Genomic DNA, 24,224 nt, shown 5'->3' with positions numbered 1-24,224 from the left:
CCTTTTTTGTTTGCACTCTGAGACATTATTAATATTTTGGAGACTGCTTATGATCATAAATTCTTGTATGAGATCCTGAAAGCCAGTGCAAACCAAAATGTGCTGGCATTTGTGAATGATTTGTAATAAAGATCAGAGTGAACCATGGCTTTTTTGTGCCTATTTATTATTAAGCTTTTACAAATCTTTTCCCTACAACTTCTAAGCATCCTCGGAAATACACTGAATGATCACATTTACTACATGATAGGGTACAAAATCTTTAAAAATATACATGAAATAGTATGGACATGGAACAGTATTTTCCAAAACCAATTTTTTCACAGTGCATTAGGAATGCTTAATTCTAAAGGAGAAGGAAAAAACTCCAAGAAATTTGTAACTGGGATTTAAGTAACTGCATATTGATGCCCATGAATGGACCATATGTGTCACTTCCCTGATTTGCCTCCATTCCTCACTGGCATCTGCCTGAGCCCTATAGGACTGCACGTGCTTTGCAACAGTTAACAAATAAACAAAAGGTTGATATATTAACAAACCTGATTCAGTCCCTCCTTCATTGACCCTTTGTTAACTTACTATGTTATTTCCTCCTAAAGACAAACCCCATAAAATAGTATAGCCAAATTCTGTTAACCGGCAGAAGAAATATCAGCAGAGAAAGCAGACTTTTGGTTTTAAATCCGAAGCTCACCAGAAGAATAGATGTTTTTTCTACTGACTTTACTAAACATTGCACCAGGTCTTTGTTTGTACTTTAGGCCAAAACCCTTAGATACTGAAATGCCTATTTGCATCTTAAAGTGTTTTTAATGAAATTTCTCCGCTCTCAGTGATTATATAGTGTTGAATCAGTATCTAAATCCTGAAGTTTCACTTACAGACAGCTAACAGGTTGCTCAGAAAAACTTGCTCTACTTCTAAGCTGACATCACAAAGGCCCCAAATCATAATTCGTGACTGGTTAGACAGATACCTGCTTTACTAGAAGAGTTCGATCACATAGGCATGTTTGATGTCTTAACTCTGAATAAAGTATTTGGTTTATTTTAATTCCAGACAGTGCAGCTGAAGAAGCAGGGCTTCAGGTTGGGGATATCCTGATAGCAGTCAATGGAACTGATGTCACCAGCATGCCACATTCAGAAGCTGCCAATCTGGCAAGGAAAGGTAAGTTTGAGATCACAATAAATTATTCAGATGGTCAGGATTGCTGTGCAATGCTCCAAATACATCCAGACAAGTTGGGTGACAGATGCAATAGAAATCTTAATTGTCTAATGCATTAGTATTTAATACAGTAGTATTGCCTAAATCACTTTTTTATCTAGATCTTGCTAGGAACACAGAAGAAAAAGGACATACAAAGTATTTCCCAAAGTGCACACATGACAGTAAGGCTTTTGGCTCTCCTTCCCTAAAGAAAGTGACTGAGAAAGTTCTGAAAGCAACTGCAGAGACACCAATACCTTATTTATGCCTTATGCTTCCTCAGGAAAAGACTTCACAGCTCGGTTCAGTGCACCCAGTAGTTATTTCTGTGTCACCAAGACCTGAAGTCTGATCAGGAGAGCAGACAGGTTACTTCATGAGGCATCCTGTTGCAGCACCACAGTAACAAGGAGTCAGCAATATTAATCATGCATATTCTTCCTAGAACTGTGATGACTAAAGCCCAAAGATACCCATGTTTGCATGCTGAAAGTTAATCTACTGCGTTTCTTTCATTTATCCCAGATATGGTTTTGACAAGGGCTCACGGGAAATTCAATAAATTAAAATGCTTTTTCAAGGCTGTAACAAATTTAACTTGACACATACCAAGTTCTTTAATTATAGAGGTGCCATTCACGCTGTTATATTTGAGTATGACGAGTCTTTTAGCAGATAAATCCTTGATTACTGAGTATTTTAACTCCTCAGAGAACACCCCCTGGCCTAAATCTTGGCACACTGACAGCATTCCCAAAGTCAAATGTCCCCAAAAGAGTAATCCAGCAAATGTTTTGCAAATAAGAATGTGTCACAGTCACATTTCTCAGTCCTCTTTAAGGTGTTGCCATCTACTCTGAAGTAGTATCTGATATAATCAGAATTTCAGGCCTTTAGTGTCAAAACCATAGATGTATTGATAGATAACATCAGTGAATTTTATGAAATTGTACCTCATTGTTGATGACAATAACACATTTCTAAACAATCTTACAACGTAACATCCTTTGAGCACTTAGCTTTTGCAAATGGTAAGTAGGCACTTCAGCACAGGTGTCACAAATGAGTGGTTTAGGTTAAGTCCTCAAAGAGTCACCATTAAAGGTATGAGCAAAAAAGTTTTAATAGGAATTCATTAGAGTGCAACTTCAAAAAGTTCAATGCCAAGGTTATCTATTACTTACTACACAGATAAATCACACAAAGAAAAATAATATTAAAATTAAGCTGGAATGATTTACACAGAGACTAAAAATGTAAGAGTTAGGGAGACCCTCCCATTGAGTCCAAGGTTCAGAGTAGACCCTCTTGCTTTCTAAACTCTTCATAGAGTTTAGGTGTGGCTAGATCCAATCCTAGTGTTGGACCTGATCAATAGTTAGTTTCTAAATGATGTAAGGAGTATCCAGTTTAAGGCTGATCATAGGATTTTAGCGGCACTTAGTCATTGACGAATTTATCATTTACAAGGTAATTCAAATACGATTTACTTAAATTATAAAAGTGGCTTAACTATTAATTAAAAATGTTAATACTTGTACTACACTTATTATGAAGTTATAAAATCAATTCACACACAGGAACACAGACACAGACACAAAGGAACACAAGTATAGATACATGTACAAAGGTATACCTGTTAAAAGTTCCCCTCAAGTTCAGTGAAATACTGACATTGAATGCTTTTGCATTTCTCATCGCATGAAGGGTTGAGCCCTGAGAAGCCGGAAAATCAGCCCAGGCCCCATTGTCAGGTTTCAGCAACGGTACCCTTAGTATCGCAGACTTGGGAGTTTGCAAGCTCTGAGAGGCACCCTACTCAGAGGGAGATGCTCTTCACCGCACATTGTAGTCCAGAAGAGCTCAAATGGCCTCACTTAGCCCCACTGTTTATAGATTTGGAGATTATTGGCTTTAGCCATCCTGGCTGATATCAGATTCAGTAACTAATGGAAATTTTTAAAAATTCCACTGGTGGTGGTGGTATCGTACTACTCAGAGTCGTAATGAAGAGTGTTCCCAGGCTTGTTTAGGGATGTTCATGGCTGTCAGGTGGTGGTGGTGCTCAGATAAGGAAAGCTGCTAGTACAGCCACTGCAGTTTCCCACCTCAGTCATGCAAGAGTTGTTGCTAGTGTGGTCATGGGATGTTTAACCACCCAACTCACTACACAGAAGCGAAGACGTAATGTCAGTTCCTGAGATCATAGAGTGTCCCAGGGGAGGGGACGAGATGCACCACCACAATAGGTTAGCCTCCAACAGCAAGTCCCCCTTAGTGAGGGGTACAGTTAGCAGAAAATGTTAGTAGACTTCAAGACATAGAAAAGAAAGAACTTTCAAGAGCATGAGTAAGATAACAGAGGCTGAAGGTGCCCCTAAGAGCATTCTCAGCAACTTTTGTACAAACTCCAATTTATGTACACACATTTGAGCAATGAAATCCAACCACTTCTCTAAACTGATAAAATATACAAGCACCTATGCAAAGGTGGGTCACAAAAACTGTTTTAAGAGGTATCTTCAGAAAGCTGGCTCCATTACTAGTCCTTAACAAAAAATTAGTTTCATTCCTGAATTTCTGTTGAAAGAAGGCCAGATATCACTTGATATAATTCATCATTTCCTAGGCTGCTTTGCTCCTTGCTGCTTCCAGAAGCTACACTGGGAGAAGGGCACAGGATAGGATACTGCCTTCCTCCTCCCTACGCTATAGGGGTATCCAAAAATATTGACAGACTGGACTATTGTTTTGACCTATGTTTTCACATTCTTTATGTAATATTTTAGGTCCTGATATCCTGACTATGGTGGTGGGATCAGATATCAGCCGTTACCCCAACACCCCCAGACCTACCTGCAGAGGATATTTGCATAAACGAACACAGTCAGCGATACTGAAGGGCTGGAGAAAGAGGTGGTTTGTGCTGAAACATAATGGCTACCTGCATTATTACAAACACAAGAAGGTAAGGATAGAGGCTGGTGAGGAAACAACCTGTGTCCTGAACCGTTAAGTGTAGCACTGTTGTGCTCAAGATTTTCAGATCGTTATCTTGGCTTGTATTTACAGAATAACAGCAGCACTGAAGATGTTTTTGTATGCAGTATATAAAAGAGGCTTGTTGAGTAGTTCTGCCTTCCTATATCCTAGTCATAGGCATAGACCCTGTCAGGCTTTTATGGATTTACATTTAATCTCTTAGTTCTGATCATCAAGAAGGCTATGAACTGAATAGGCTCTAGGAGGTTTTTGATGAGATGAAGTAGCTTTAGATGTGTAGGAGCTCTGTATTCCATCTACCATTATATGTATTTTCTTAAACAGGTATGACCATGATATTTCTGTGTGTGTGTGAATAAGCTATAGACCTGCACAGAGTACTGGGAAGGCTCAGTTTCTTCAGAGTAGCATTGCTTAGCGCTTCATTCACTGTCATGTGAGCAGGGACCTGTATAGTACTTACTACTTCTTTAACTTCATCTAACAGTAGACATCCAAAAAAGGAGTAAAACAGGTACTTCATGAAGAGAAATACTTTACTAGGCTTTATCCTGAGGCTCCATTTTGGTATGGCATAATTTACAGCCCTCTAGTTGTATAGTGAGTCTTAGTGGCCCTAAATCAGTGGCTTCACAGTTACCTCAGCTACAAACTTTTCAGTATTCTCAGTTACTCACCACTAAATAAACTAATAAATAAAGACAAGATACTAAAAAAGAGGGAAAAAAATCCCTTGAAGCATTCAAATGAGTATCTCTGGGTCTGGGGGGCACAGACGGCAGCAGCAGGCAGTGGGCACGGCTCACAGCCCCAGCCACAGCGGAGCCGGTGAGTTCACCTGCCCTACAATCGTGTTTTACTGTAGTCTGTGAGTCAGCAGGTGCTGCATGTAATTACAAGTTACTAATCCCTTCTCCTGTGTAGTTTCATGATGAAGTTATTCACTGATAAATTTACATCTATAAAATCAGGTTGATTTCAAAGACTAGTCCGTTCAGGGCTTTTTAGGGTAAAACATTTTACAGCTTGTAGAAAAGGTTCACTTAGCATACATTTTAACCTGATTTCAAGAAAACTTAATGAAGCTGAGAAAATTTGCCTTGGTGAGGGATTTATCACTAGAAGCAGCCCATGCAGCTTCCAGGGTATCTCCTAGCTAACCTAGGAAAGGCACCAGTGGAAATATCACCTGGCTAGAAACAGGTAGAAATGGGTTTGTCTCCAACACACAAGTTGAACACGTACCAGTGAAATACACCCGTGTCCACCCTTATTCAAAAAACACATGAAAACCTAAGCATAGCACCAAGTCCTTGCCCTGTAAATAGTTTTTACCTTTGCTAGCAGGGTCACACACCTTTTGGTCAACTCAGCATATGAAGGATGTAGATGTACATGTATACACATACATATGTAGACATACCAGCACAATTTTGCAATAAACATGGATACAATGTAGACAACAAGATGGTGTAAAGGAAGTTCAAACAACAGAAAACAATAGGGAAGCTGATACTAGTAGCTTTGCTCCTGATCGTGAATGAACCTTCAGATTGATTTTTCCCTACTGTCATCTCCATTTCGTACATCAATCTCCCATCTCTGTATTTCATTTTTTGCTCATATATATTAGCCTGTTTGGTCATTTTCACATGAATAGTAGAGCCACTCCAGTGAAATCCTCACTTGAAAATTTCTCCTTTTTAGTAAAAAAGGACTAGAAACTAGAAACCAAATTATTTTTACCTGAAAGATCTTGAGATCTTGAGCTATATAGAAAGACTAACCCATGTAGTTAATTAACAACAATGCATTCTGATCCCTCCTCCTGGTGATCCTAAGCATAGTTTTTCATGGACAATACTGTTAAGATGAAGAAATGTATTCACATGAGGCACTGCACAGTTTCATATCCAAACTGAAATTAATTAAGCTTTTAGCATTTAACCTTCCTGATCAAAACCAAACACTTCTATGGGAAAAAAACATTTTGTGAAAAGTAATGAAAAATCATAGAAAGAGCTTGCTCTTCTACGATTCTGTAGCCACCTGACATTTCCAGCAGAAAATCTAGGAGGCTTATTTCCCTGCATGTGCCATGACATACACACTAACCATCTAATCAGGGCTGTGTTGTAGAACCACTGGGTATACAACAAAGCAGTCTGGCTTTCCATGGTCATTATTTCAACACTGCCTATCCTGGTCTAAAAACAAAAACAAATAAACAAACAAATCACACACTAAAAAGGATACAAAGGATAGGAAGTTTTGTTTGGAGAGACGTTTTTATTTTATCCCAGTCAAGTCTTTCACCAAATTCCTGAAATGTAAACAAAAAACTAGTTATGTCTTTTGAACACTCTCCACTTTCCAATCTTTCCAGTACCTCTGAAGACAAAGAGTGTTAGATAAATTGGATTGAGGATTAGAAGGTGCCCCATAATATTACATTAATTAATAATTAATTATCAATATATTATTGAATTATACCAACCTTATGTTTTGATAGTAGGATGTTTAGCCACTGAAAGCATGCATTTGTTTTGGCCTAAGAAGAGTAAATAAATTTTAAGCACTGCATAAACATTTTATAGTAATAAATATTGCTTATTTTCTTGCAGTATCCAAGACTAGTGCCATTCAACCACTTTTTAAATTATTTCATACTATATTTTTGCTAGCTTCTCTCTCTCTGTCTCTGGACTCCAAAGAATATACTGAAATATTGCAGTACTATCTTAGCAACAGAAAGCACAAGGACCTTTTTCACTGCCTTGTGTGCCCACAGTGTACCCTGCAGTGTCATTTAGTAAAACAGAAAGACAGATCTTACATACAAATATGTTTCTTCACTACTTAAAGATCCAATGCACAAATGAAGTAAGAAGGAGCTCAACTGGACATGTTGGCACTTTTTTTTTTTTGGTGTGAATTCTATCAGGGCATAAGAAGAACAATGCACACAGATGGTGCTCATACCACTTTCTTTTCTAAGGGAATCTCAAACTATATTCTCAGTTTAACACAGTATTTATGTAACATGTCAGCAGCATCATGAAGTTAGAAACATTATGTTCCAGGTCTTGCCTCACTCAGGAGGAAAGCTTTTTCCACTTGGTGGATATAGTATGTTTTTTGAAACTGTTCATTGAAGGCAAGAATAACTCAGGGAGACAAAAACAATTCAGAGCAATTTGCATGTCAGTATCCAATGAACTAACAAGAGTCATAATTTTTCAGGTCATTATTCTGATGTTAACAACAATTTACACTGATGTAATTCCAGTGACTCTGGCAAAGTCACGCCTGATTTCCGCCTATGTAAGAAGACAACCAGGCCTTTTATTTATGCCTGAAAGGGTGCATATAATGTTTTGTCATGGAGAAAGGGAAGGGTGTTTCACATGCTTTAGACCATATCAACAAACAGAAGGAGCTACATTTCCTTATCATTGGTATTTACAGGCAGAAATTATCCATCCTGAGCTTTCCTTTTCCTACCTATACTAAGAAAGAGATTTTTACATATTAACTCATTGCTGCTGGTTGCAACAGATTCAGTCACTTTAATACAAGGTCGTTTCATTTTCCCTGAAAGAGGTGCCACCACTGGCCTTGACTCTACCATCCATATATGTAACTTCAACATGTTTTTCACCTCAGTGGACATAGCCATTTTGCCACCTCGTAACAGAAATATTGGGCACATTGGATGTCACATTAAAAAGGGGGAGTTTCCTCTAACCCTTTATATTTGATCAGGCTGTCAGTTTCCCATGAAAGACGAGACCCTTGTGCCCAACCACCCTGCCCGCTCCCTGCATTCTGACAGCCCACCCTATCGGAGGGTGATAACCTGGGCAGGGACCCTCCTGACAGAGTCACTGAGTCAAATCCCTGACAACAACTACTCAAATCTCCAGAGCCTTGCACAAAATGAAGTTCAGCTGAAGATTTTTATTCTACAAAATACAGGTTTGTGACAGAGCAAGGTTCAAGGATCACTGGTGATAATACACTGACTGCAAAACAAGCTTAAAACAACACAATAGCAGCTAACATAAGGTAGTCATAGAATAAAGTTCTTACCCAATAGGCGTCCAGATGGGGGAGAAGACAGGTTCAGCCCGTCGACTGATCCCAGAAGTCATGATGGAGTCTCCCCTAACTTCTCTCAGTTGTCCACTTTTAATACTTCATAGCACATTGCATGTTCATTTATCATACACAGAACAGGTTGCAAGTTTCTCACTTCTACTGTAAATTAGTGCACACCCTCAAACAGCACTGCTGAAGTTCTTCACTAACTACGCATGCTCTCCATGTGGGGGTTTGCTCTCTTGTGGTGGGGCTATTTGAGTTGGAGGTCATGATCTCTCACCACCACTATTACCTTTGTCCTATGTTCAACCGACTTTCTGTGGACTGCCACAGCTTATCAACTTGTCTACTCTTGCAGCCAGAACTTCCTTATTTGGAGGCTTCTTTCTGCACAATTTAAGATAATGATGTTCTTTTCACCATCCATTTTTTGTTTCCTATCCTTCCCATGGCAGACTCCTTCGATTAGAAGTCCCTTCATTTGTAACCACTTTATAGAAATACTGAATCAGGCTGTGGTATTTCAGGAGTTTAAACAGCAGTTCCCCCCTCTTTGGACTTATTTCAGCCCAAGTCCAGTCCATTTTCTTCACATTTAGGTGGTGCTTGAGCAACTCCAGCCATATGTCTTGTTGTTACTGACTGGTATCTCATGCCCAGTGAGGTGCGGTGGTACCTTGGAGGCAGGTAACTTTTGGAGGGAGCTGTGCGTTAGTATTACAATGACATTACTTCATCTGAGGAAAGTCATTTCACCACAGTGGTTGGGTCAGCTGTGGACATCTCATAGATCCTTCATGTGACAACTGTTACACGGCTTATCAGCTGCGTGCTGCCATCGAATTCCCACTCCTGCAGGGAGCACAGCAGAGCCTGATCGCGGGGTCTCCACTCCGCTCCAGCCTCCGTCACTCCCATCAGGGTGCTGAGCTGGCAGTGTGATGCCTGGGGAGCTGTGGTGGTCTAGATTCCCTGCGTGCCAACCGTCCTGAAAGCAACAGCTGTATTTTACCCTGAAAAGCTTTCTGTAATACTGTGCTTCTGTTATTTCTCTAATTCCTCCCCAAAGTAGTTTTCCCCCATTGGGTTAGTACACTGATTTGCGTAAATTACTGAGATCAGTGGAGGTATAACTATTTGTAATATTTTTGCTTACACTTAGCAACAGTGGAGTTCCACTATACACTCCACAGTTTTGATCCCCCATTGTCCAGATCACTGGACCTTCTCAAACATGCTATTTCCTTCTTTGCCAATGTGCTCAGTTTTTCTGCTAAAGGAAAGCTATCTGGACACTGTGTGGAGATAGACAGTGATGTATTGAAAGCACATCAGCTTAGTCAAGCACTGATCCTTTCTTTACAGATAGCAATGTCTGCTCCTGTAGAACTAGCCTTTGCTGCTCAGCACAGTAAAGTGACTGCAAAGTCACCACAAAATGTCTATGGTGAAGACTTCAGAGTCGGACAGAGAAACTTTTATCAGCTTAACATGAGACCAGTAAAATAACAAAAGCAATCTAGCCATAAGTTCACTCAGATCTTTCAGAACCTGACAGCTAACTTCTTTACAACATGCTGCAGCCTTCAGGATAAAAAAAATACTATGTCTCTCAAACCCATTAAAAAGAAGGAATATAATTCCTGGGACCCAGGAACAAATGGGCCAATAAGGGGTTTGAAGTCTGCGGAGCATGCATTCTTCTATCATGAGGACATAGCTCCTAGAGAGCAAACAGTGGTTTAGGATCAATAGGAAAGCACAAGGATAAAGAAAGCATTAGTGTTTCCAAACATGTTTCCCAAAATTCCTCATTACAAATATTCATCATGTAAAGAATGCAGCTAATTAAATGCTGGGATGTACAAATCCACTAAAAATGCCAGCCAAAGCCAGAATTTCCTAGTTTCAGTTCATCATTGCTTTCTTGCTATGTAAAAGTTGTTTAAAAAGCATGTATAACTAGTGATTTTGTGGGTCAAAGAAGAAAAAACAAAGGTAGAGTTGATAAAATTATAAGAATTAACAAAAGATCATGTTTGCAACATGCCCTAGCTCCTCTCTGGTTTGTGTCTTGCCATGTTCCTAGGAACGATTTCCTGTCTCTTTGCCATAAATAGACCCTGGGAAAGAGGTCAGTGAGACAAATAACCAATCTAGTCCCTGCAAAGGAAAATATGAAGTAAATATCATTCAGGTTGTGGTCTAGGATAAGCTATAAGGACTACTGGCTACAAACAGAAATCTGTCCAAAAAGTCATCAATCTATCTTCCTTTCCAGAAATCAGAGACCGATGTATTCTAGTCAAATCAGCTCTGTCTGTCAAGTCCTTTTGTTATATTTGCCATTTATTCCATTTCTTTCTCTAATTCCCTCAACTAGGAGTGACATGGAACAACAGCAATTAGGAATAAATGCCTAAAGAGTATGAGTCTGCTGCCAGCATTCTGTATGGACTCAAAGTAGGAAAGTCAAAGGAAGAAACTAACAGGAATTAGGAGCACTTAAGTTGGAAACAGTAGTTAGGTTGGATATCACTGTCCTGACAGTAGAAAAGAGCATTCAGAGATTTAGAGATTCAGATGTAGAAAGAGGTGGAACTGTAAATAAGGAGCGAATTAACCTTCATGTGCCACCCAGGCCTCAGAGAAATGGCCTTCATGACAGTTCATAGCTATAATGCTCTGAAACATGCTGTGAGAAAACTGGAACACCTACTCTCAGGAAGTACTCTCACTGAACATGGTGGTGACAGCGTTAAAGGGGATGGATGTGCTTTTTGTCAGTCTTCATTGTGATTATATATAACAATGTCAGGTTAAAAAGTAATTATGGTTTGCATTTCTTAAGCTCAAAAGTTTAATGCCTCTAGGAAGCCCTCAGGCACAGTGTGAGTGACTAAGGCAAAGCTGCTCAAGGCTGAGGTAAGGGCAGTGGGAACAAAGATGTGCATTTCTTAACATCCAAAAGCAGTTAGACCCCAGCCTGGTAGGCAATTATGATATCACCTAAATTATCAGATGTTAGGTAATATTCCTGTTTCCAATATGAAACTAGTCCATTTCAATAGCTCAACCAAATCTTGCCTTCTCTGTTTATTGCAGTTCAATGCAGCCAGCACACTGGTAATTAAGTATTGCTCAGATAATTATACAGTGCTATTTACATTCAAAGAGGTCAATAACCTTCACTTTTTCTCAATAGCAGAATGCTTTCCTCATTGTATATTCTTTAATTAGCAGTGTCTCTGTAAAGAAAATTGCTATTCTTTATTTGTCTCTATTAGGGTATATTTGTGTGTGTAAATCATTCCATGCTCACCTCCTGACTTATCCAGAACACCTGGAAACTGTACCACGATTTACTATTTCTTTTTATTCCAAATAAGATTCAACAGTAACATTTACACACCTCATATAACCAGCTGGATACCAGTCTTCCATTTACCCTTTATTCATAACAAGACACATCACTTTGCGCCCATACCTCAGGGAACAAGTGAAAGCCCTTCCTAAATGCAGAGAAGAAATTTGAATGCAGACTTTAATGTTCCCTTTTCTTTCTGCAGTTGTCTTCTCTTTACATGGGAACAGGGCATTTTACAGAAAGTATATTTATTGTGTGACTCAGACACTACAGTGCATGCTTCTGTTTGCTTGTGTGCACCCTTAAGACTGTTCCCAGTGGGACAGTATAGAGAGGAAAATAATACTTTAAATTATTCTTTTTCTATGGTATATACAGAGTCCAATTATTATAAAGAAAGAAATCCCCTGCCTCCCATGTGTGGACCCTTCACATCATTTCAATCTATGACAAACATTCAGTCCTTTGTTCTTTTGAGCAAGCCTCTGTGTGTTCATCGCTAAGCCTAAGCACTTTATATAAAAGGCTTAGCTATAAATAGATTTAGGTCTGAGCCATTGCTCATAAAGATACAGCTTCTATTTGTTCTTCATTCTTGCTTGGAGCTTTATCATCATAGTCTGGAGCTGCCACGTTATTTAGAGCTGGTATACCACCTGATTTCTTCTCTACATTTTCTATGACTCCCGTGGCTGCAGGATATAATTTTCAATTTACATTAAAGGATCTGCTGAATCCAAGGTTTCCAGTACTTCCATTGTATTATTTCTATTAATAAATGAGAAATAACACTGGCTGATAGGATACACAAATTAATTTTGGCCTACTAACAGATTGCATACCCTGACCCAGGCAAAGAGTCATAATCACATGTATTATTTGACCTGATTTAAGTTGTTCAAAGTTTTAAGACAATCAGTTGTTCTTCCTGTGGGGCTTAGCCCTGCAAACTATGCATTACCTTTTGTGCAATTAATTGCAGCAAATTCTTCAACCTCAACAAAAGACCCAACTGGAAGGTGAAGATTAATCATATCCAAGACCACCTGATTGTACTTTTTTGTCTGATAGCCAATACAGTTCGGTGTAGGATAATTAGTTTCTTCAAATCAGAAGAGCTTTTACAACTTTTTTCCCCTATTGTCTTGCTCTTCAGTATGTTTCTACTCTCTCTACTTTAGATTTAAATTGCTTAAAGCAAAAACAAAATTAAAAACTAAATTAATTTAGTTCTACTGGTGAAAAATGCCATACAAACAGTTTTGGAGTCTAAAGCTCTCTGCTGATATATACAAGTCCTTTACTCAAGGGGAAAGGAAAAAGATGTAGGGGAAAAAAGATTTAAAAGCCTTAGTCTCTCCTCTGCACCAATGTCCCTAGCCCAAAGAAGAAATGCAAATGGGTTATAGCTATAATTTTGTAAATATCTGAACAATGAGCCTACCACCAAGCACAGTGATTGGGGGGTGGGGATGGGGGAAGGAGACAGGGAGGGGAAGATTTTAGAGGTACTACTAAGCAAGCAGCACCAAACCTCAGGGAGAAGCTGGTCAGAGAAAACCAGAAAATAACAGGTAGTGAAAATGCTGGAAGCCTGAGTGCCAGGGAGGGTTGTGGCCACATTTGTGGCCACATCAGCTGTGATAAAGTTAGGCAAATGAGAAATAAGACGCAAAAAGAAAAAGGAGTTCATTTTCTTGTTTCATTTAAAAGATGTCTAGTTTAAGAACACAGGGACACATCCAGGAAGACATTTATGAAAGACAATCAGAAATTTCATCATGTCACTACTGACCTGAAACCAATCTGAACCAGTGACCTGAGGTGTGTCTTATGCTTCCCACTGCCAGTCTCCTGAGCTAACCAGTCTTTTACTTTTGCTTTCTAGCAATGCTCAGTTTTCACTTTGTGTTTTAGTTTTTTCTATTATCTCTTCAAGGATTTGATCTTTGTTTTCTATAAAGTTACTTTTATTCCATTTTCCTAGCACTTGCAGTCTCTTGTGTAGCTTAATTTTAATCTCTTTTCATAGTTTTCTTGATGGTTTTGATTTCTTTCACTGCAAATAGCATGAAAAGTTCATATATCTTTTCAGCTTCTCCCTTCTAAAAGACAAAGAGGCTTAACTAGAATAGTAAATACAACTCTGCTCAAACAAAATTTTTTGAACAGAGTGACTCATTCAGGAAATGCTATGAATGTCATTTATTTTCTGGAAGTATTTACACCAAATTAAATAAGGCTGATTTGTGACACACCCCCAGGCTACATACAGTACTTCAATGACCATTTCAAACAATAAATGAAGGAGATGCCTACTTTTCTATTCTTATTTCTCCCTTATTTCAGTCTCTCATAGTTATACATTGCTTAACCTTTTCTTTTTTCTTTTCTTTTCTTTTCTTTTTTCTTTTCTTTTCTTTTCTTTTCTTTTCTCTTTTCTTTTCTTTTCTTTTCTTTTCTTTTTTCTTTTCTTTTCTTTTCTTTTCTTTTCTTTTCTTTTCTTTTCTTTTCTTTTCTTTTCTTTTCTTTTCTTTTCTTTTCTTTTCTTTTCTTTTCTTTTCTTTTCTTTTTCTTCCCCAGAAACATTTCCCTTAAAACACAGGCCATCTTAAGAAAACTAGCAGCAAGGGAAAGGGTTACTTCAGATGTTTCTAATATTTTTAGAATAACATTTACCAAAAAGCATTCACTTTCTGCAATCTATCTGGAGAACTTTGTCCATATTAGATACTACAGACTGCCAAGAATCCATGAAATAGCTGATAGCAACCCTGAGAGAACAAAAAATCTCTTTTACTTAAGTGCAGAATGGAACAGTAGTAGCTAAAATCTAAGTTAGTTCATTTACATACATATGCATATCATCAACTCAAGCAACATCACAGAGTTATATTAGGTTCCAGAGTGGCAGTATTGCCAGTGGGTTACTCTCCAGTCAGAGACATAAGAAATATTTTTATAATTATTTTTTCAGTAATATACCTTTGGCACTTTTTGTAGCAAAGGGATATGCATCAAAGCAATGCTCTCAAATTACTACTCATGAAAGCCACATGAGTAAAAAGAAATGCCCCTTACATCTGGCTTATCAGAATTAGGGGAACATGGCTGCCTATTAGTTGATGAAGGACATTTGGTCTCTCTTTGAATGTCTCAAATCCATCTTATTCCTTACCTAGATGTATTCATTTGAAATGGAGATGACATAAATCATTCTTGATGCCACAGAGCTCTATCTGCATTCATTCTAGACAGCACAGAAAGTGTTTAGAAAAGGAGTTTATAGCTATGTGCAATAATCGTGGTCACACAGCCATTTCAGTGTCTGCAGTGACTGTCACCTTCAGGCCAAGACAGTCAGCAGAACCCAGACCATGGACAGAATCCTGTTGAATAACACTTCATCAACCTAGAGCTCATTATTCTTTACACTAGGAATGGAATTTGGGTCCTAAACATATACTTTGGCTATGCTGTCTTTGCAATGTAGTTTTGTGTCTGAAGGCGTTATAAGCAAAGTAGGTCACATAGCACTGATGACTTTCAGGATTGCCTTCATCTTCTGTACTGACTTCAGGGTTGCAAATAAAAACAAACAAACAAACAAACAAAAAAAGAAGAAGAAAAAAGCAGAATGTAGGAAATACATTCATGAATGTTTATTTACACTGTTTTTCAATATTATGGGTTATCTTGTTCCTACAGAAAATTCATGTATAACAAAGGGATAATTACATGTGCCAATGAGCATATAGGCAAGTATTTAACTATCTAATACCCATGGGTGCATATTTTGTTTGTGGAAGAATATGTATATTTATTTTCAGGCTAGTAAAAAAATTACATGGGGCATTTGCAATTCAGCTCCTACTGACAACATTTAATTAACTCCCAATAACCAACTGATTTTATTCTGTGAGATTCTACCATCTGTGACTTTTGCAAATGACAGTAAAGCTCCTCATATGTCCCAGCATTAACTCATGTTTTCCATTTTATTGCTGCCAAATCTGATGCAATTGTTAGAGCTCCAGTCACAGCTCTTCAAATCCAAGGGTCTAAGAATATTGTTTAAAACACAGCTGGAGTTCACTATCCAGATGTGTGCACTTTTTTTTTTAAGTTGAGACATGTACCTGGGGGGAGCTGAGCTGGGAAAGTAGGGGGAGGAACTGCTTCGCCTACCTACTTACATTAAGAAGCTTAATGGCTTCTTGCAACTAACCACAGAGAAAGACGCTGACAATGCCCTTCAGTCTCAAAGAGCTTTAACTCAATCAGGAACAGACAAAAGGGTTTTGAAATGCTTACCATTGAAAGCTGTCTGAAGTGAATGGGAAGGGTTATGAACATAACGATATTTAGGGCAACTTTGCAAAGGAACTGAAATACAGCCCTTCAGACTATGCTCACTATTTTCTGAACTTAAACCTTTGTTCCCTCTATCTGCACATGTAAGTTGAGGTTTTCAGCATAAACCCAGACTGCAAGCAGCATTGCTTAGTGAAGAGATGCATGCTTCCCACTCTCACTCAGCTGCAGCCTAAAAAGTTGGAATATTTACAAATACCTAGTGAGGTTTCTGCATGCATGTATGACTTCTGATGAGCAAAAAACAATTAAGAGAGATAAACAGAGATTCTAATTTAGAGGGTGTTTGACTAGTTTGTCTTTTGTGACTGCACTGTATTCTCTGGGGCTGCTGATCATTAAAACCATATGATGGTTCAAAAGCATAAGAGCATGTCACTAATTTCTACACTTTTGAATACTCCCTGAGATTATCCCCATCTCACAGGAATCGGTTTCATATTAGTTCTGAACTTTGGCACCCTTTCTTTCTAATTGCAGGATGAAGGGAAGTGCAGACCCCTGGAAGTGACAAAGCTGGAAGGAGCGGAAATTGGTGTTGACACCAGCCTGGGTAAACCATTTGCGTTTAAATGCATACCTCAAAGTGGAAACAGGATTTTCTACTTCTGTGCAACTTCCAACCAAGAAATGAAGAGGTAAGTGATCTTTCATTTTACAGTGTCAGTTTGGTTAGAGGGAGTTGGAATTTTTGGAGGGTGTTTACATACTTGCTTTGATCAGCAGGAAAAAAATAAAAAATCTGTCAGCTACTTATAGGAAGATGCTGATTCTAGTTTTCATTTGCAAAAGTTTCAAAACCTGTTTTTCAGCTTTACAGTTTTTTTTGATGAGACTCTTTTTTCATAAAGTCTTTAATGTTTGTTCTTTGTTCAAGATCCCCCTGAAATTCTGATATACCTCCAGAAAAAAATCTTCACCTATATTCTCATGCCTTCTCCCCCACTGTTATATCAAATGGAAGTGTAAATCTTCCTGTGGATGTAAAGTTGCTTGTCAGTCATTTCACATGAATTATTTCTCTTCTACCCAACCAGGACAGTGCTAGCAATAAATACAATCTTATCTTCCATTTCCTTTTCTGTCATTCTGTCATATTATCATTTTAGTACCTTAAAATGCAAGTGCACCACAAAAGCATATTGGTTCTGGTAAGAGGCAGTGAGTTTGGGTTTGAATAATAGTTAGACTTAAAAAATATACTTTTTGCATTTCCCAAAGACTATAGATGACAAAACAAAGAGACTAAAACTACCCAAAACACAAGTAACAAACTTGTAAGGCTTTAATTTCAGAATGTACTGAAAGCTAATCTTATTTTCCTCTTTGTTTTATTGTGAATTATTAAAAACATAAGGCTATGAAGTAGGATGATAACTGGTATTCAACCACCAAACTTTTTATAACATCTTTCTACTTAATATAACACCCACCATTGTAGTATCAGAGTATTTTCCACTTCCATATTCTATACCATTCACAGTGCAAAAAGAATAACATTGCTAACAAACAGCTTGCTTTATTCTGTAGTTTCCAATTTCAGGATTCTTTATGTTTCCCAAAAATTCCTTATCTGCGTTATAAGAAAGACACATGAAGAGTGATCATTTAGCCTGACATGTTGAACAAAATTCAAAATATGTAGAATCCCTTGTCTGTAGTATTGCCTGAAATTATTACAATGTGTTACACAGCAAGCTTTGAGACTTATTCCTCTGAGAGGTAGCATGTTTATTTAGAATTAATCCACCACTTTTCTACCTTGAAGCCTTGAATATGTCCTTAAAATTGCACATCATTTTAAATGCTGTCTATGTCAGCATGAGTTAAAAGAGGCAGTGAAGCACGTTTATTCTGGTCTACGAAACTAAGCTATCCTCATTTTTCTGTCATATTACAGGTGGCTGGAGGCTATGGATAAAGCAGTGCATCCTGTCCATCAGGTAATCCTTTATTTATGTTAGAAGCACGTGCATACCAGATTGTGCAGAAGCCTGAGAGACAGTAGATGTATTTGTACATGGTCAGGTGCAGACAGCAACATGGAAGCTTCATAGTTTTGTTCTGGGCTACTGGGACATGAATCAGCTCCAGTCTAAAAGCCATATACAAACATTATGGTGACTCAGCAAATAAGCTTTGCGGCCATATGTTGGAATACATCAGAGTGCTTCCTCTCCGAATGTCAGCAGCTTTAAGCTGGTTCAGAACCATAACCTAAAATGAGGGTGTTGGAAGGGAGGAAGGGAGAGACAACTCCCCAAACCACATTTTGCCTACCAAATAGTAATTACCAACAGGTAATACTGTTTGGAGTAAAGGGAGAGGAGGACAATGTCTTCTTGAGGATTCCCAGCAAGTCTGGCTTGGTTGCAAGCTACCTGCTTTTTCTGACAGAGTATTAAAAGGCGGAGGGGTGCTGCTGCATTCTTCTTTCCTGTATTTTCAGAGATGAAGAAAGAGATAAGTTAGCAGATGAACTGTGGCTTATCTATCTTTTCATACAGCTGTGCTCTCTGCTAGCACCTATGGCTGTAAGAAACATAGCCACAAACTGATCTCGAGCTGCTACAGACAGGCCTTGCTCAGCCCAGTTTTGTATGAACAGTCCCTGGCTGAGCCCTGAACTGGGAACTGCAAAGCTAATTTCAGTACTTCCAGGGCTGAAAACATAGGAGGCAAAGCCACTTTAGCCTGCCCTTCCCTGGCCCCACAATTCTTATTCTTTCCTCCTACAGGAAGACCACCTTTGTAAAAATGTGCTGTTGATCTGTGAAATACTTATTAAAAAGTTTTAGGTACTGAACCAGCTTGGTTTTTAGCAGAAAGAATGTGCAGCTCAAATGCAGAGTAAGTATCAAAGTTTGCCTTTTTTTTTGCAGATGAAATAAAATCATCAATTAAAAAAATGAGAAAATTGCAAGGTACAAATTATAACCTGTATTAATGCATTGGAAAAAAAGAAAAACACATTTCTTCCTCCTTCTCTCAACTCAGGGCACACAAGTGTACAGATGGGTTTCCAACAGTGAAAGGAGGTATTTATTGTTGCTTTAATTTTTACCAAACTCTTCCACCAAATTAAAATTGATCAAAACATATATTTCTTTTGGCTTCAGCTTTCAGATGAGATTGCAAGTGCAAAACCAAATTTGTTTCCAAGTATATTCTACCTGGCAGTGTTTCTTAAAGTAATACAAAGGAATCCACATACTTGAAAACCACAAAAATAAATCAAATAATTTAAAGTGTGTACCCAAGCAAAAAGAAACAAAAAATAGCCTAAGCCAAATAGGAGGATAAAGGCACATATATGCAAAAAGAAACACATCAAAAAAGTAATTCTTTACTGTAACACACAAAAATAACTTGTTGGATAAAAAGTTCCAATGTTATATGTCATGCATTCACCCGTTAACAAGTTGGCTCCTTTCTGTGCTACTGCATCTTGGTTTTGACTGCTTTATCTTTTTTAGTTTTGTTTTTGAGCAAACAGTATCCTTTTCAGAGGAAATGTTTGATTTAAAATGTTGCTTTCATTGCCTAACTTCTGCTTTTAATGAACACTATACCTGTTCCTTTCTTTTAACTGAACTATCAGTTCAGTTGAACAGAAAAGGCTCATATTTTCCTTTTTTCTTTTTTGTTTGCTATACTGTTTTGCAATAGGCAGTGTGTTACAATATGGCTCACAACACAGTGATTTAACAGACCAACATACTGACACAGTGTTGTCTTAATGAATCTACAAGGATAACCATTTTATGAGTACATCTAGTATTACTGAAATATCCTCCTCTGCACTTCCCTGCAGTAAGTCTCAGCAGATTTCCCATTCATAACAAAGAATACAGCTAGGTATAATGTGCCAGGTCTTTTTTCTGTCATAGCCTTGTCAAGGATACTAAAGAAATATCATAAATAAATGCAAAAGAAATCCCCTGTGGAATGACAATGACAATGACACTGGTTGATGCAGGGTTTGAAATATATATTGTAGACAAGTAACAAACACTAGGAGGAGCTGAGTACCTCACAACTCTCAGATACAGAAGAGAAGAAGAAATGTTACATTAGACAACTTGTTCTTATTAAACAACAGTGTATTTTTTCCTGGATTTCTGCTTGGATTCTCTTATCATACAAATACTCTATACAATGAAAGTGTTTCATGGATTGAGCTTTTTCTTCACTTGTAAGTTCCAATAGGATAATTTTAGTAATGAAAAAGACTCTGCTTTCCAGAAAGGAATAGGAAAGCATCTGTAAAAATTCTGTGTCATGGTGCTTCCTTCCAAGTTTGAGTACTGTGTTCTGACTTCAGACACCACCACATTTTCTCTGGAACCTGGAGAGCAGACAGTGAACCCTGTCTTGCAGAATACACACAGTAAAGGCTGCTGAAGTCAGGCATTCAGCAAGACAATTTTTTAAAGAAAGCTTCTTCATACAGCTTTGAAGTAATCCTGTTTCTATCAGAAAAACTTGTACTGAAACCCAAAATAGATGCAGAAAAGACAAGTTATTATTGTAAGAAGAAAGTAGAAGTTGGTCATTTGCCATCAAATATGTTTTTCTAATTTCAAGTTCAGCATTGACTTTTATCATGGTTTAACCCTGGCCAGCAACTAAGCCCCACACAGCTGCTCGCTCACTCCCCCACAGTGGGATGGGGGAGAGACTCAGAAGAGTAAAAGTGAGAAAACTTGTGGGCTGAGATAAAGACAGTTTCGTAGGTAAAGCAAAAGCCACACACGCAAGCAAAGCAAAACAAGGAATTCATTCACCGCTTCCCATGGGCAGGCAGGTGTTCAGACGTCTGATACAGAAAACGGATACTTGGGAAGACAAACACTGTAACTCCAAATGTGCCCCTCTTCCTTCTTCTTCCCCCAGCTTTATACGCTGATCATGACGTCATATGGTGTGGAATATCCCTTTGGTCAGTTGGGGTCAGCTGTCCTGGCCGTGTCTCCTCCCAGCTTCTTGTGCAGCCCCAGACCACTTACCGCTGGGGTGGTGTGAGGGGCAGAAAAGGCCTTGACTGTGTAAAACACTGCTCAGCAATAACAAAAACATCTCTGTATCATCAACACTGTTCCCAGCACAAATCCAAAACATAGCCCTATACTGGTTACTGTGAAGAAAGTTAACTCTATCCCAGACAAAATCAGCACAACTTTTCAAATTATTTTCGCGACAAAAGCTAATTTCCTAGTAGGGGACTACAGCTTGTGTCTTTTCATACCAGCAAGTCCTCCTTAATTTCTTAACAGAACTTTTCATTATATGCTTGCTTTACAGAACCATGTGTGGGTAGATGTAACACTGCATAACACTACACTTCCACCCTTGGCTATCAAAAACCCAGAATGTCTGGGGCTTCTCCACCAGCTGGACAGAAGCAAAGACATCTGGATTCAGCACTACTGCATTCTGAAGGATGGCTGTTTGTACTTTTATGCCACTCTCCGGTCTACACCTGCCCAAGGTAGGGACAGCTGCTGGATTTTGATTGTTAAAGCAGAAATGTTTCACTGCAGTTTCCAAATAGAACTTTTACCATTAATAAGAGTTTCTTATCAGCAAACTCACTCTATCTGTCAAAGCAAGTGAAGGAAGACCAGACTCAGCCTCTTTTCATAAAACAGCTATCTCATTCCCCTCCGTCTTCTTTCCCGTTCCTCGCACGGTATGATTTTTTTCTTTCTGGAATGGCGCTAGTCAGGATCTGTGCACATTATCTCAGAAGCAAGAATCAGCTACAAGGTCCACCCCTCCAAAGCAATTCACAGTGGCTTGAGACAGTCCCACTGATGGCAGTGTGCTGAAAGCTCCTGCATGATGGCAAGCATCCTTGCAGGGAGGGACATCATAAACTCAGACTGGTTTCTCTGCCACTAACAGGTTTTCACATCATCCATCAACAGGCAGAACTTCCCCACTCCAGCAGAGGCTGATGCTCCGGGGTGTAGCCATGGTCATCTAGCAGCTCTCCCCATGCCAGAAGAGAGTGTCTGGCCACTCTGTGAAAGCAGCAACGTGAGGCTACCAGGACCAATTGCAAGTAGAGGATCCAAGTTTCAGGCACTGAGGAGAGCCTGCAAACATAGCTCTGTGAAAGTCAGTATTTTTAAAATAACAGAGGTGCCCCAAGGAGAGGGGATGGGTCAGGACATGTGAATGCACTCTCCCTGTGCTAAGCAAGCTGGCAGTCAGAAGAATCAGAAATAAAATGCTGTTTGTACTTTCACTTACAAGCCAGCTCTCAGATCAAAAGGGAAAACTGTTATCTTAGGGTTAATGCTGTTTGTCTCATGATCATGCAAGAGGTGTTACACTTTATAGTCCATACCATTTACATAGCACTTTTCATCTGCTAAAGGCTATACATATGAAATGACCACTGATTTCCTCTCTACATGAAACTGAAGCTAAGACTTGCCCAGAGCTAAGGAATATGTTAGCAGAAAGGCAAAAATTAAGTATTATATGCTCATGACACCCAAGCCTATGCCTCTACTGCTAAATATGTCACTTTGGTGTTTAAATTTCCTACCACATACAAAGTCTTGTATACAGTAGTGTTTCCTCTCTCGTTATTGCAACTATTGTTTTTTCCAATTTCACTACAGATTCTCACCCTCTTATATAATTCTCAATGCTATAGCATGAATTTGATGCTGTTGTCACTAAATGTGAGACCCAAAAAAATACGTACCCTGCAGACAGTAAGAGGAAGCTGCAGTTAATCAGCTCCACAGTCTTTTTGGTTCATCACCATGTATAAAGTGAACATATGTATTGTTGCAGCCAAGTGAGGTCAGGGTGGGTGGTGGCTGAGGTGTGGGGAAAGGGGGAGGCAATCAAAAAACCTGCCAGCTGATATGAAAATTTGGTCCTGAAGACCAAATTCTGTCTAATGTCTTTCTATCACAGCTGGCCAGTCTGGCCTGCCATGACATTCCAGTTACTGATGGCAGCAAGTGAAACCACTGCTGACACTAGAATTTTTTTCATGTTGAAATCTATATCCGTTTAGTTTTTAAAGGAAGGAAAAGAACATCAAAAGCTAGAAAAAATATTTTGCCACTTCTTATTTAATGAAAAGGTAAATAAAACTATACTGCTGGTCATTTGCTGGACAGGAAGCATATTTTGCACTATTTTCAAATCAATTTTCAGAAAATAAAACCCTGAACTTTCACATTTTTAAATATTTTACAGGTAAATTCTGTACAACTCTGTTGAAACATCCAACACAAGGCATCTGAAAATCCAACTTGCAAGAATTGTTGGTATGCTTGTGATTGGCAGTGATTTCATAAATGGTATCTGCAATACACATGATGCATGCTATTTTATTTTGTCCAGGTGGCCTTTACCTGCAGGGTTATATTGTGAGTGAACAGTCTTTGGGCTCCAAGAGATCTGTAATTGAACTCAAACCTCCATCTGAAGAATTTAAAACTTTCTACTTATGTGCAGAGAATGTGAATGAAAACAAAAGGTAAACCAAACTTTCTTTTCCAGTTTTATTTGCCAGACTTTAGGAAAGTGGGAACACTGTAGCTTGGGAAGATCTAGTGACAACTTTTAATTCTGTTTCACTTGTTCCCCCAAATGTCCCTGTAATTGTAGCTTTAGTTAAACTGCAGTATAACATGCTAGCACTGTGATCATCAGTTCTGCTATTGTCAGTGCTGGAACTACAGCAAAGCTGGTGTGTGGAGGTTCAGAAAGAAACCTGGATAAGGTACCTTTCACAATGACGTGTGGGTGATTACACTAAACAGAAAAGCTATGATACCTCTCATTAGAGATAATAGAAAGTATAACCTCCTTATTCCAAAGAATTATTTACTTCCAACAATGACCATTAGAATTAAAAAAGAAAATTGGCTTATGAAATCACATTCTGAAGGTGAATTCCCACATCAAAATCCAGCCAAACTCCATGGCTGTCAGTGGGAGTTCATCTAAAGCCTACTAATTACATGATTTGGGTTTTAATGTATTGAACAAAGGGAAAAGCTTTTTGATATGTTGGAAATTGGTCTTAGGGTATATTATTCTTAAAGTCAACTCCTCCATCTCCTGTGTCTCTCCACTTACTATCAGCATACATAGTAACAGAGCTGTACAAACACCATTTGTGAAA

At 38.6% G+C, this 24,224-nt stretch overlaps 1 protein-coding gene across 3 annotated transcripts in view; it reads left to right on the top strand.

The window, feature by feature from the left end:
• Positions 1 to 24,224, top strand: part of LOC308056270 (uncharacterized protein) — a 70,661-nt gene that overhangs the window by 27,609 nt on the left and 18,828 nt on the right. For all 3 annotated transcript variants that reach the window (XM_080371355.1, XM_080371354.1, XM_080371353.1), the window contains 6 exons: positions 1,063 to 1,173; positions 4,005 to 4,183; positions 16,544 to 16,701; positions 17,964 to 18,006; positions 21,368 to 21,554; positions 23,438 to 23,573. In XM_080371355.1, the coding sequence (XP_080227481.1) occupies positions 1,063 to 1,173; positions 4,005 to 4,183; positions 16,544 to 16,701; positions 17,964 to 18,006; positions 21,368 to 21,554; positions 23,438 to 23,573 (814 nt within the window). The remainder of the gene's footprint in view (positions 1 to 1,062; positions 1,174 to 4,004; positions 4,184 to 16,543; positions 16,702 to 17,963; positions 18,007 to 21,367; positions 21,555 to 23,437; positions 23,574 to 24,224) is intronic.

This window comes from Falco punctatus (assembly GCF_963210335.1).
Source record: "Falco punctatus genome assembly, chromosome: Z".
NCBI classification, from domain to species: domain Eukaryota; kingdom Metazoa; phylum Chordata; class Aves; order Falconiformes; family Falconidae; genus Falco; species Falco punctatus.
Note: the sequence above shows the minus strand (reverse complement) of the source record. Positions and strands in the feature narration are given on the sequence as shown.